Source organism: Mercenaria mercenaria, chromosome 1 (genome assembly GCF_021730395.1).
Source record: "Mercenaria mercenaria strain notata chromosome 1, MADL_Memer_1, whole genome shotgun sequence".
Lineage (NCBI taxonomy): Eukaryota > Metazoa > Mollusca > Bivalvia > Venerida > Veneridae > Mercenaria > Mercenaria mercenaria.
The window spans coordinates 49,875,021-49,889,497 of record NC_069361.1 but is presented as its reverse complement, the minus strand read 5'-3'; the positions used below and the strand labels follow the sequence as shown (position 1 = coordinate 49,889,497).

The 14,477-nt window shown below is 32.2% G+C and overlaps 1 protein-coding gene across 1 annotated transcript; it reads right to left on the bottom strand.

The window, feature by feature from the left end:
* Positions 1–2,707: 2,707 nt before the first annotated feature.
* On the bottom strand, positions 2,708–13,190 carry LOC123538500 (uncharacterized). Its single transcript, XM_053547136.1, has 11 exons — positions 13,173–13,190; positions 12,686–13,049; positions 12,166–12,477; positions 11,042–11,123; positions 10,542–10,732; positions 8,708–8,770; positions 8,456–8,518; positions 7,618–7,659; positions 4,633–4,689; positions 4,061–4,278; positions 2,708–3,679 (listed from the first exon to the last, which is right to left on the bottom strand). Exons 2-11 carry the CDS (start codon positions 13,047–13,049, stop codon positions 3,602–3,604), a joined length of 1,470 nt encoding a protein of 489 aa, XP_053403111.1. The 5' UTR covers positions 13,173–13,190; the 3' UTR covers positions 2,708–3,601.
* Between the last annotated feature and the right edge of the window lie 1,287 nt (positions 13,191–14,477).

Here is a 14,477-nt window from a genome sequence, read left to right as displayed (position 1 = left end):
CGGAAGGCATATTTACATTCACTGTCATTGAAATATGTTTTCTTGTGACATGAATGATCTTTTCCATTATCATTTAAATAATTTGATTGATGTTCGGGTCAAGGTATGGAACTGCATTATAGAAAGAAAAAGAAAAAGTTAAAGCGGCTTTGTAGCTCTATAGATAGAACACCAGAACAATGTCAGGGGCACACAGTTCGTATCTTGGTCTGGCCGCGCATGTTCGTGTCCTGTGGCATTATTGACAAACGGCAGCCCAGGTTTTTACGTGCCCCTATAAAATGTGTACCTCGCCTATAAATCGGGAATCGATCTACATTAAATTCATTCGAATTAAACTCAAAAATGCATTGTTTGCAAACAATGTTCAAGTCATTTCGTTCTTGAAAGTGTGTAACATATTTATGAAAGATACTTTTTGTATTACGACGAAGATTTCCTCCTTTTTAGTCGCTACGTTGTAATTTTCCCTCCCGATGGGCTCATTTTCCCAGAACTTACAAAGACAAATATTGGTGATCAGAACTACCGTCTCCTCCAAGTTTTGTTATTGACGTATAGGTCATCAGTCGTAAGACATGGGAGGCATATAGTGTTTGAATTGTGTATCCGTCATTCCGTCCGTGTGTCCTAATTTTACTAAATGCACTCAACCTCTATAGTTCCCATCAAATTTAAATTCAACATGGCATAAATCAACAACATAAAGTGGAGATAAGCATAGTGTGGGGAATTTTAAGTCCAGCCGTTCGTTTTTCTTGAGTTATAGGCCGTTTTTAGACATACCAAATATTACAATTAGATTATGTCCCTTTTCGAAATGTATAATCATCATTTTTATCTTGATTTGTCTAATAATGCCTTACCTCGTTTTTTCCATATGCCTCTGTCAAAGATATTAAAATCTCTTCTGAATATACAGTCCAGATTTGAAAGCTATTTTGTTATTTGCACTCTTGTGATTTGATCCATGCCGACAAAACCCATCTGGAAACGCCAATGCCAAATGACTCTCGTGCTTTTAGTGACAACTTAAGATTTTGCATTGATTACATTTTGATCAAATGGATAAAAACAAATACATCTATATGTGCTCTCTTTTCCTCATAGCATACTCCTCCATTAAAAGGAAGTTATTTTATGGATAAAACAGTACCGAGACCTAAACTAGAACTTGCTTGCTATTCATCTTTGTAACTTCATGACGTCATTTTCGTTTACGGACATTAAAATCACACGCTTGCTTTAATAAGAAAGACTGCTGGAAAGAAAGAGTTCCGTTTTGCTATATTTTTTTCTATAATCTTTAAAATAAGGTAAAATAATCTACCACAGGTTATAGATACAGATGGCAGAATCCGGCTCTCGGGTAATCACCTTTTTGAAAGTCTCGTTACAGCCAAAACAGTCACGCTTGGAGCTGACATCCCTGTCTACATCTAAGAACAGTAACATATTGTAATATACTTGCACGACAAAAACCCGAAAATTTATACAATTATATTCTATTCAAATAAATCAAACATCAACAGTGTTACGTGTCTGAAATGTGAAACTCACGTTATCGTATCGATCTAGAGTCAACATTACCTTCATGTTTTAACGTTCAAAGCGATGTTCAGAAGCAGATATTTTTTTGAATATCAATTAAGAAATGAAATGATTTTTTTCGGTGTTCATGCGAATTGAACAACAGAATAGGATCGGTAGCGATTCATGTTTAATTTGCCGATCCTATTCTCTGAACAACTCGTCTTTCAAATGTGTGATTGGGGAATGAAAATTACCCATGCTGAGATGATTTTATCGCTAGCTTCTTAACTTCAGAGTCCAGATACTCATGTACTTTTTAAGAGATGTTACTTTTAGAAGTAATGAACACGGCGAACTTAAGTGCTTGAATACTGGGACCGCTTCAGTGTAAGAATATTGCCAGATATGGGTGGTGGAATATCTACTCTCTATTTTGGTTATAGTCTACTACTATAATCATATCTGCTTTAAAATAAATAGAATCTCTGGTCGAATTAATTAATTCAGTTTAGACCTACAGACTCAGGCATCAAAATGTAATCACACCAATGAAATCTGTCTTCTGTTTTTGTATCATTTAACATCTTGAACTCAAGTGGACTCCAGTTTCTTTAACCGTAAGCAAATTTTACCATTAATGCTATTGAAGCTGTCTTATTCAACTTATAATATGACTGATATCATGAACAGTTAAAGTATATTTACTATAAAATGATAACATCTGTAGACGATAAGTTCTAAATGCAACGACCACCATTCTAAGAAAACATAGCATTGCTCAGATCATCACGTAAATTTTTGTTTTTGCTTTGCATACATGTGGCCGTATACGGTAAGTGGCAAGTGGATTACCGGAAGCGTCATAGGGTTGTTCATGCCGTTTGTCTCGAACGAATATTAATTACGTGGAATCTCTCTGTGAGAAGTAAATTAATGACATATCTAAAGATGAACTAGCGATTTTTAATATGTATTATACCTATAGTCAAACTCGCGTACTGCGCGAGTAATGGACAATTGTTACGGGCTACGTGAAATATTTCAGTTCACGACCGTGGTCGTGGATAGGGTATGATATGTTAACAGTATTACTTTTAATGGAATTTTATGTTTGGACTGGTGCAGTTTTAATATTATGAAGTAAAGTATTTAAAGAAGAAGAACTCATATCGGATAATTTTAAAGTGAACACCTTGTTTATTTCATTGATTCGTCTCCCTTTGTATTACAGTAGTAAATTATGTACGGCTTCAGAACAACTGGACTCAATTGTTTTACTTCAATTCTTGCCAATTTTTAGCAGTAAAGTATGCGTATTTGTATACAAAATCAAATGCAGCCCAAAATAGAATCAATGTTTCATTAATGTCCTACTCATTGATTTCTAATATTTCATATATGTAGCACCTTAAATTTTATTAAAGACAAATAACTAAGCCTACATCAATAAACTTTTTGAAGTAGCTCGTTCTTAAGAACACATAGTTCATTGGAAAATGTTTATATCACACTGAGAAACGACACAATAAACACACAAATTTCTAGTTATACGAGATATCCGTTGTGAAATAGGAATATCAGTATCTCAGTTATAATTTATATATATTGTTTCGTAAACGAGCTTGAATGTGAATTCCAAATTACACGAAAGTGAATGCTGATGACGACCCAATGTCTTATCCTGTGAATTCGTATCGTAGAAGCAAAAACTCAACAAGCACAATCTTTTATACAACTGAACAATTTTCGGAATGGAACAGTAGAAAAGTTCTCAGATGTTTCATTGGTGTGTGAAAAGAATTGCCTATTAACTTGTGTAGATATCTTGAAGTATAGACAAATACAATTTAGAAATTACAGCTGTATTCATCCAACCAAGGGGGTGAATTTTAATAACTGGCAAACTTTTCGGTAATTAAATGCACCGTTGGCTAGTCTCAATGACAGCTATATTTAATTATTTCTCATAAAAACCGTCTCTTCAGCAGTTATATGCGACAATTATTATTAAGCCCATAACATATTTTCCTTGATACTCTCATCTACGCAAAGCTGTTTATGGCTCATATCACTGCTCTGTTTTTTCATATGTTTGATCTGTTGTGTGTATTCCACTGTCAGGCTGAGACATTTCGAGTTCCAGGACCTATAAAGGTAGAAATGGTACATATAGATAATTTTCTTTACTAACAACAACATTCAAGTGCAAACTGAAACACACGTACATGTATCGCTTTTTCACGGTAGCAAGATTTTAGCATAGCACCATGCGGTAGATGTGGCGGCATCGGGTTCGTGGCTTTTACGACTGAACAATCATTGAATATAAATGTAATGTTTGTCAAACAACTTTAACTTTAAAAGATATGAGGCATGATGTAGTCCACTGAAACAAGCCATACAGATTATTAGAATTAGTCTTGGTTCTGAAAACCTGGCCTGTTGTCATTAAAACACGAATGCAAAGAATAAATGACGTAGAAACTCCATCAAATCAAAGCAAAGCTGCGACAATGGTTGAACATACCTTCAGATTCTGCATTTGGGGTGGTAATGGGGAAGGTTGGTTTGTAGATACGTTCTCTAAACAAGCTTCTACATCTATGGATTTAGATACATTCTGTATTTCTAAATTCCGTTTTCCTTGGTGTTCTTGATTAAAGTTGAGGGTAGCGTTATTCGTATGTACATGATATGTTGTCTTCTTAATTTTGGTACTACTGATTTTGTTTACTTGACCTGATTCTGTAATGACATATTTGATAAAAAACGATAAAGCAAAAATAAAACGCTTGCATTACACATTTACCTACTCAAACTGTTGTAAGCGAACATACTTATAAACAAAAAAAAAAACCTATTTCATTGCAATATAGAAATATTCATTACCGAATGAGCACTAGACGCGTTGTATTTTATGACTCGCATATACGGTGTTTGTTAATACTGCAATGTTGGCTATAACACTTAAAGACCTGTTCGCAAAGCCTGTTTTCTTAAAACACGCATGCAAACAAACTTTAGATAAACAACGATAGACATATAAAAATCCGCCTCTACACACACACGTCTTCGAGAAGTGTATGATATTCTACTCACCTTTAGTATCTTTATTTGTATTTCCTGCATCTTCTGCAGCCAATTGTATTGACCGATCTACATAAAAAGAAACGTGATTAAATGCGTTTGCTTTCCTTTGTCTTTTGTATATGGTAAACTACATTAATTTTTTAAATAATTAAAGTATATATGTATATCATACGTATTCTTAATTAAAGATTGGTACCTCTTTATTTTATGACACAACATTGAAAAACATTTCCTATAGAATTTTCCAAAGTATTCATATGCAGTTAACTGCGAATAATTTGAAGACACGGAGTGCCTTCCGACTGTAAAATATACAATGTTTTTATTATAACAAATTGAAAATAAAGGTATTACTTTACATTTATACTATATTTCAACAGTCAAATATATTAACAATAGAAGATATAAGTATTTTTCCTTATGATTAATTATATTATTTAATAGAAATATCTTATGGAGAAATAAACAACCAAAATATATTGTCATATCTCAAATAATATCCAAAAAATATGGTCATATCCCAAATATATTAGCATCTGTATACAGGATCGAATTTAACAATAATGCATTCATTGACTGACATAAATATGCACATCAGCTGAGTTCTACGGAAGCCTATTAGGGACATATTGTCTTAGTTTTTATGCATTACCTCTTATGTTTGATGTATTATGCGTTACTTATTATTTATTATCTCTTAGATTATACACGTAAGGTAGAGGTGAAGCGGGAAACATGAACTGAATCATTTACTGATATGTGGAATGTATAAAGTTTTCTTTCACAATAGCTCTGTTTACTTGAATCTACATTCCGCATGGTCTAATGTATTTTGTAGAGATGCTATATAGAGAGCTATTAACACTTGTTGAAGAAAATCTTGATTTAATCACTTATTTACATAATGAAAATATCTTTCATTTCATCATATCAGTTTTCTTTGCATCTGTGAAAATAAAGATACTGTAACTATTGGATATGATACAGATTTTGTTAGGGAACACTTCTATGACGTTTGAACCAATTGCTTTGCCTCAGGGAAGTTTTATGTAAATTTAACTTGGGTTTACGCAGAACATTGATTTGTAGCAAAAATCGCACGTACGCTTTAAGTATATTTTCATCGAAATTCTTAGCTAAAAAAGGGACACTAAACTGCCGAAGTGATAAATGTTTTGTTTTTAAACGTTGGTGTAAGGTGTTAAATAGCTTTTAATACTGGTGAAGTTGTAAATACGCTGGAAGAAAACTTCAGTCATTTGTGCAGCGCGAACTGCGAATTCCTACTATTTAAGTCTTATTTATCAGCTCTTGCATATATAAAATGTACATAATTTTGCATTAGGTATTTCATTTTACATCTTATGTCTAAGGCATTAGGTATGTCATCTTATGTCAAAGGCATTAGGAATTAGGTATTTCATCTTATGTCTAAGGACTTATATACTCTCTATTGTGGCTATCGTACTTTATAATAGATAAAGTATACAGTTTGTATAAATATAGTGCTCAGTTACAGACATAAGTTAGATCAGAGATTACTAACTGCGCAATTAACAAAAGACGACGCACAAGATCTGTAATGAAATATATAATGCAGCAAGATAACAAACAGAGAAAAAAAACAAACAAAAAAAAAACAGAAAATAAGAAATGGGTTTATTAAGCCTGTTTATGGGCAGTAATGAAATATATTATCCTGCAAGACAACAAACTGAAGTGAATCACTAGGAAATAAGAAATGGGTTTTATCGAGTCTAATTTTGGGCATTAATGAAATACATAATACTGCATATGCCCATTTGGGACAGTTTAAGCCATTTTCTATTTTTAGGAACAGCAAAACCCCGACTTCCTTTTACAATGAATGTATATTTGTTTAAGTCATAGCCATGCTCTGGCTTTATAAACTCAAACCACAACACCAGAAGTACAAAGTAACATGTTTAATAACAATCCTAGGTCTGGTGACTCTAGGTTAAATACTTTTTGAGATATACATGACATATATTCGGACGGACGCACTGACAAGAACAATTTTATGTCTCCCATAAAACAACAAGAAACAAAAGCTGTCGGTTGACAGTGCACTCGACTATTCGAAGAATTGATGGAAGTATGGTTTCAAAATATCTGACAAAAGATAAAAAATAGATAAGACAAACAATCTACCTGTATTTGTGGATCTAGATATATCTTGCACTATATGGCAATGTGTGGCCATGATGGTAAGCAAGTGTTCAAAGTTTCGAAGTTATATATCAAGAATTTTAGACAAAAAATGGAATTGTATGCGAAACGTAACTTATTTCTATGCCAAAAGAAAACACAATAACTGAGCTAATGACCTTGTCCTAGTTATATAGTCTTGCCTACATATGTATACTATGATGATAAACAAGTGGTCATCAGAAAAAGTTTTTTAAAGGCGCTTGAATTTCTGTCTCTAATGACTTCAGAAAGGGATCAAATGCCCCGTGTTTAAACTACAGACAAAGTTTAATGGAAATTCAGCAAAAGACTTCATGAAAAAATGTTTAAAGGTATTTCTGTGTTTAGCTCTATAGAACCCTTCAAGGGGACCATTGCGCGTTTTGAAACAACTTTGGAAATGACCTTATATTGGTGGTACAGACCGAGTTTGATCAAGATCCATCATGCTGTTCATGGCATAGGTCGTTTAAAGCTTTTTTTCTTCTAGTTTTAGCTCTAGTGGTCACCAAAAGGGGTAAAGTGCCACAAGCAGTAATCGTTAACGTCCGTCAATTTTGTTTCCCTATTGAGAACTAGGCAAATCTAACTTTTGATAAGTAACACACAAGATATAACACCCAAGATGTAATACGTAACATGTAAGAGGTAACTGATAACACGTAACACATAATATGTCATACATAAGAGGTTATGCATAAAAACTAAGACAAAATGTCCCTAATATGCTTCCGTAGAGTTCTGATGTTAATTGTTTTAAAAATGTTATATTAATTTTCTTACCGTCTACACTGTCTCCTTGGGATACAGTGCTGTAATTTCCAACTGCAAAACAATATTTGAGAAAAAAAACCTGTTACTTTGAATATGGATTATATTAGCTTTGAGCTACTATTTTGTGATTATGTCAGATGCAAGTATCATGTGTTTAAACAAGCAGGAAACAAAACCACAAGTATGCTCACATGTGGTTAATTTATAATACTTCTTAAATTATTACGTACTTATACCAACACATTTAACTCAATTTAAACGTTAGTGAATTTGCTCATACATGCACTAAATACACAGAATGATGCAGTTTAGTACTGCAACAAAATGTTAAACTGTCCATATTTTAACATTTCAATCTTGAATTTCAACTACTGAATAACCCATTTCTTTACTAAATTAGTGAAAATAACAATACAGTAAATACACAAGTGTTAAATAACAAAGGAACAGAAGGTGCAAGGCACCACGCGTAAATTCATATTCCTATTACTGTTACACTCGTAAATATTTATTTGTATACCAGCTCGAGAATTTGTGTTGATGGCATTGTTAGAAGTCATTCCAATTCAATTCAGAATAGTGTTGAGACCTTTCCAATTACAGCAGGTGTCAAAGATAACATTTGAAAATACATTATCCCGCAAGTGGCTTTTTTATTTAATATTTAAGAAAAACTGATTGACAGCGTCACTTTAATACCACTTTTAACAGCAGTAATTCGATTTTTAATCTCTTATCATGATTATTAGTAAAGAGTAAAAAAATGACTGTTCAGGAAAAAGCTGTATAATTTAAAAGCAATATGAGACAAATGTTACATTTTGCATGATCGTATAAAAGAACTTACATCCCCAATCAATGTGACGATTCTTCGTAGCAAATACCAGGACAGATATCACAACTGCAACCGCTGAAATTGTGCAGGAAATAACAATATAAGATTCATGACATACTACAAACTGTAAGTGATACACCTTATATCATTTGTTGCAGTTAATTGTATCTTTCCTTGAGAGTACCCGTGCATCGTTTTAAAGTATCTCTGTATGTAACAACGAATTAGGTACCTATACAATATCAATGTCTACACATTACGTACCTATTATTATCCCAATTGTGACCAGTCCGATAATCATTACTGATTGAATGCTTTCATGGATGTCTGAAAAAACAGCAACAGTTGGGTTAACCATATAATCATATAAATTAAATAATTGCATTTGTTTTATGTGTGCTGTTAAATTATAAGTTATGCAAGTGCGTTCAGAGTGTTCCTAGATCTACTATATTTTCTTTCTTTGAAACATTCAATAAAACGGACTAAGTCTAGTCTAGTCTAACTAAGCCGATATAGAATACTTCGAATATTTAGTGGTCGTATAATAACTGATCCATATTTTGTTCTATTTTTTTTAAGTATTTAAGACACACGGTGTTAAATGCTTTATAAAGTTATATTAAAATGATCTCATTTATATGTTACTTATGTGTTCATGTAAAATATATTACTGGTAGCTAGAAAAAATTCGTTTTGGCACCGATGCCTTTAAAATAGTTTATCATCTACAGTGAGTCATTTGTACACAAGATATGAAATGATATGAGACCCTTATCCAACTGTTATTAAATGGTTCACCGTGTTTTTGTTAAGAAAAAATATATCTTATAATTATTGAAATGTTAACAAATTGTACCGGAAAACTGCAATTAATAGACATGATGGCAAATTGTAAAGAAAAAGATTGAAATGAATCGTTGTCTATTAATCGACATCATAACAAAAGGTAAAGGAAAATGAAATTAATCAATATTAATATTATAATAACAAATTGACAGCAAAAATGAAATGAATCAATATGATAACAAATTCTACGGGGAAAGCTGAAATGAATCAATATGATAACAAAGTGCACGAGAAAAATTGCAGTTAATCGATATTATAACAACTTGTAAAGGAAAACAAATAGTAATTAATCGATATAATTGTAGTGGAAAAAAACGGTATTGATAATTATGTTAACAAATTGTCAGGAAAAACTGCAGTTAATAGATATGATAATGAATTGTAAAGGAAAACTGCAGTTAATTGATATGATATCAATTTGTACAGGAAAGACTGAAAGCAATCGATATGATAATAAACTAAACAGGGAAAACTGAAATTAAATTACAAACAAATGAAAATTTCTTATAACGATTTATTATAAATAAAATGCGATAACATAATTAAGTATAATTCTGGAGAGGTCAATTTACAGATGTTATTGATACATTTGCAAATATTTGTAATGTAATATATAATATCAAACTAAAGTCAATATAAAAATTATATTTACATTGTACCGGTTTCTAGTAAATATGAGCGTATCTCAACTACAAATCACCAGTATAAAGAGTAAAGATTAGTTTTTGCTTTTTGTTCGCAATTATTATTCAGAAGGACCCATAGCTGCTAAAGGGTTTGATTACAGAAGGAAACCAAAAGCTAGTACTAGTATTTCAATAACAATGGTATTACAAAACTAGAAAAAACCTAAGGGCGACAAATTACGCAAACCTAATGCATAGATAGTTATGCTTCGAGGATTAAAACATAGTATAACTACCCGCACCTCTTCTTATAGATGATAAATTTAAATTTTATCTACGTTTCAGATGAGTGTTATAAATAGAACAAATTAATACAATATAACAAGAGATTAACTAAAATAATAAATGCAATGAAATACTTTGTAAGTCACCCCGCAGTCTAAAAATAGTATTTAAACAATACTTACACAAGTTAATTGATAAAAAAAAAATAAATTTAAGTGATCATAAGATGTTTCGATTGCGTAAATCTCAGCAACTTTTATGAACGAAAGAATTGACATTAAAGCCTTTTCTCAAATGTTTGGTAATCATTGATTCGGATGATATTAATATTGTAGTACCTGTATTTTGTCTTTTGTCATCAACAACAGGTAGTTCTTTATCCTGGCTTTTGATGCCGATGTCAACCTGTTTATTTGTTTGATGAACAGTGTGTCCACTAGTAGGTTTAATATTAGATTCAGTGACCTGAGTAATACGTTCACGATCTTGCGTTGTACCTTCAGGATCTGTTTCACTGTGGATAAATAAACTATAAGCAAACAACCTAAATTTAAATTTATTGACCTTGTCGTAAAATGGTTTTGTTGAACATGCATTCAGGACTATGTTACTATTTTAACTGGTATGTGTCACGTTTTGTTTCATTCATGTTATATTTTAGGATACCGCGCAACATGATACACGTACTTATTTACTGTAAGGTGAAACCACTTCGTAGTAAACATGTTTCGCTGTAAAGATTTCAATTTCAAAATAAGATAAGTTGCGTTGAATAGATATAAAATTTTGTAAAACAGAAATATTTTTATAGACACGTCTGAAATTCTTTTTTCCTTACTTTTCACCAACAGATCTGCAAATAAAGTTTTTACTCCACTCCCTTTCTTCAAAAGCCCGACATTTCGGAACGCAATCACAATCTGTAATGAATAATATATTTGATATGATTACATTTATTTTGGAATGATTGATTTGTTTGGTTGTGGTTAGGTTTTAAGCAACAACGATACAGATGGTGGTTTTACTCTTTCAAATTTCCACTACCGTCCATGAATAGTCTCAATCAGACCGAGCCTGCAACATTTTTGTTTTTGTCGTGTTGAGCGACCTGTGAAGTTTCCACTATTTTATATTTCATATCATTTTGGTTTAAATTGTAGTAACTGTATTTTGGTTTTTTATGTAACATATAATTAGATTTATGTAGGGACATATTGATTGAAATTCACCCAAAAGACAATGCCTCGATTATTTATAACAAAATGAAATATATATTTACAAATGACAACATTTCGCAAAATATCGACTGTTGGCTGGCGTGATAAAAAGTACGTGATTCGTTTTATGACATACAATGTGCCTTAAGTATGCAATATATACTGCAATGCAAAAATCGGAATATAAATTGTCAGAAAGAAATTCCGTGTCATAACAGTGATCTTACACAAGCCTGACTTAAGCTATGTTTAGGATATGTCTCGTAATTATACGTCTTCCATATCAGTTGTAAACAGTATTACTTTTATTATATAAATGTTTATTTATGTAAACTGTTTGACCTGGTATTTATCACTTCTTGCTTCTGTGTAAATTCAATACTTTATTAAACCCGTTTAGTTTTGTAGTCATACCAACACAATTAGAAGTATATTTGAAACATATTATTTTGAGACCAAAGATGATTCTACGGGCATTATTCTAGGCTCGAATGGACACCTTAGTAGAACCATTGATCTACAATATACCAGTCTGATGGCTTGCTAATGCAGCGATCCGAGTAGGAATCAAACCAACAGAGGCTAGGTAAAAGTTAATTGAAGTCAGCGACCTTAACCGCTCGGTAAAACAAGCCCTAAAAATATCAACTTCTCACAATTAACTCAAAAACAAAGTTATGTATACGGCTTGTATATTCCATATAGTATTACTCAGAATATCAAAGAATGCTAAACATTCGCATACTTGGCATTAACACTGCTGTTTCACTACAGCTAATATTCAGATCGTACTTCGCATCAAAACAGGCATCTTTATCTGAACCCAACTCAAATAATGTTACTCCCTCAGTATTGCAATATTTCTTCTTCGAATTACATCGTCCTAAAGCACGCCTTTGATCTGTGGCGTTTTCAGCTATAATTATTGATTCATCTTTGTCACATTTAGTAAAAGTGTTCCTTTTATTTGACTGGAAATAGCCAAGTGGACAGTCAATTCTATACACATCAACATGGTTGGATACAACTGTGTCAAGAACCGCTATATTTCTGTATCCTAAAACAGGAAACATATCGCATTTAGCTGTGTGAAGGTTGAAACAATATGCATTTGTACTGATCAAAACATGTTTGACTAGAAAATACTAATATTAAAGAATGTCATCTTGAACAATCGCATGCAGTGTAATGCATTAAATCTAGAGAAGGTACGTATTATTTATTTAAATTTAAATGAATTTCACTTTAATGAGCTGAAAACTTACGTTTCTTCCAAGTATCAGCCTGGCCACATAAGTGTATTGTATTTCCATTAGGATTATTTAAACAAAAATACTTTTCTTTTGGACACGTGTCACTATAACATTGTTCATAATAAGTTTCATGTAAATGCGGATCACTATGACATGTCGTCAAGTTACTATAAGAGCAAATCAACGGCTGTTGTAAGACTTTAAACGTAAGTTTATGATGTAATATATAATGTGTAGGAAGTTCTGATCTCGTAAACACTTGTTGTTGTTCTACGTTTTTTAGTCCATCAACACTTGCTAACAATAATATCAGTTTTATCCACACAATGCATCCAGGAAAATATATCCAACGAATAAAGATTCGGACGAACTCCATCTGAAGAGCAAACTGACACTTAAACATAAAAATAACAAAACCAAGAATTCATCTTAAAAGCACGCCCAAGTCAATTACTTAACTTACATAATGGGCATGTTAGAAACTAAGGCAAGTGCTTACCACGAGCAAGTTGATGGTGGCTAATCAATTAGAAACAAGGAAGAATATCCAACAGGGAAAGCCACGTTCCAAAAACGCAGAATACTTAACTTACATAATGGCTATGTTAGAAACTAAGGTAGAACTGTTACTGGTTAGACCGAAAACGATTTTCGCACACCCTAATTACTAGCACGAGTCGATGCTTTTAGCTAAACTGTGCTGTTATTGTCTCAATCGTTTATAAACATTAACAATGTTTTGCCCTTTCAGTGTATTTTATATTTTCGACAACAAAACAATATTCTACTTGGAAAATCAAAGTTTAAAAAGTGCATTGGAATATGCAACTTTTCTAGCGTTTCCTTCATTCCATGAAAAACATATATAGAAATTGATCGTTACTATTTTCATTGAAAAGTCAGATAATATCTTAGTGCATATCTGGACTAATATTCAGTTTTCTTAACCATACTCGTTCACTTATTTCAAACGGTTAGATAATAAAAAACAACAACATTGGAGGTTTATCTAGCTGGAATGAAAACATAAACGTAACGATCTAGCCCGTCATGTCATTGACTAGATTAATCCTGTGTATACCGGTCGGAGGCACTCCCCATGATTGTGAATTGTAAGAGGCCCTATTTATAACCTTAACGCAGAAACTATAAAAAAGTGTAGGTTATCTTATATATTTTTAACTAATCAATTTCTTACTTCGATCTAAGATACAGGTGCTTATTTAAAACATCTTATGCCTATAATCCTCCGAATTAAACGAAACATGTTAACCTTAGAAGTTAACTATAAGAAAATAATTGTTCACATCAGATTTTCAGGGACTCGCAAACAATCACCATTTTAGTGAAAAAATATTCGCTTAGGGGTAGATTTGTACAGTAAATTCCCATTTTCTCCGTTTGTAGTGTCACATCTTACTGTCAAAACATTTGTTTTATCTTAAAAGAATGATTAAAAGATCAAACATTTATGATGATAAAAACGAAATGATTAAAGTAATAAGAAATCAATTTTTACCTTAATTTTGGATTAACTGATAACATTCCGCGTCGTTTAAATCGTTACTGTCTCGTCTAAAATTGTAACTGTCAATATTAAAGGTTAAACTTTTGAAATATTTAAATTATTACACAAACTGCAGTTAATAGAAAAAAAAAAACAACAGTAATTAGGCGCATGGTGAATAGATAGTTTGCTTGTTTAATTCAATAAAGACAAATGTTGAAAGAGATATACGACATATGATTGACAGAAGATCTTTACCCAGTAACTTTCGACAGTATCGGATATCTTAATGACTGT

Coding starts and splice junctions, on each gene's coding strand:
- LOC123538500 (XM_053547136.1), bottom strand. CDS start 13,049: ATGGAGTTCGTCCGAATCTTTATTCGTTGGATATATTTTCCTGGATGC. Junction 11,124..12,165: donor AACAGCAGTGTTAATGCCAA/GTATGCGAATGT, acceptor TATTCATTACAG/ATTGTGATTGCGTTCCGAAA. Junction 7,660..8,455: donor TCGTCACATTGATTGGGGAT/GTAAGTTCTTTT, acceptor ATTGTTTTGCAG/TTGGAAATTACAGCACTGTA.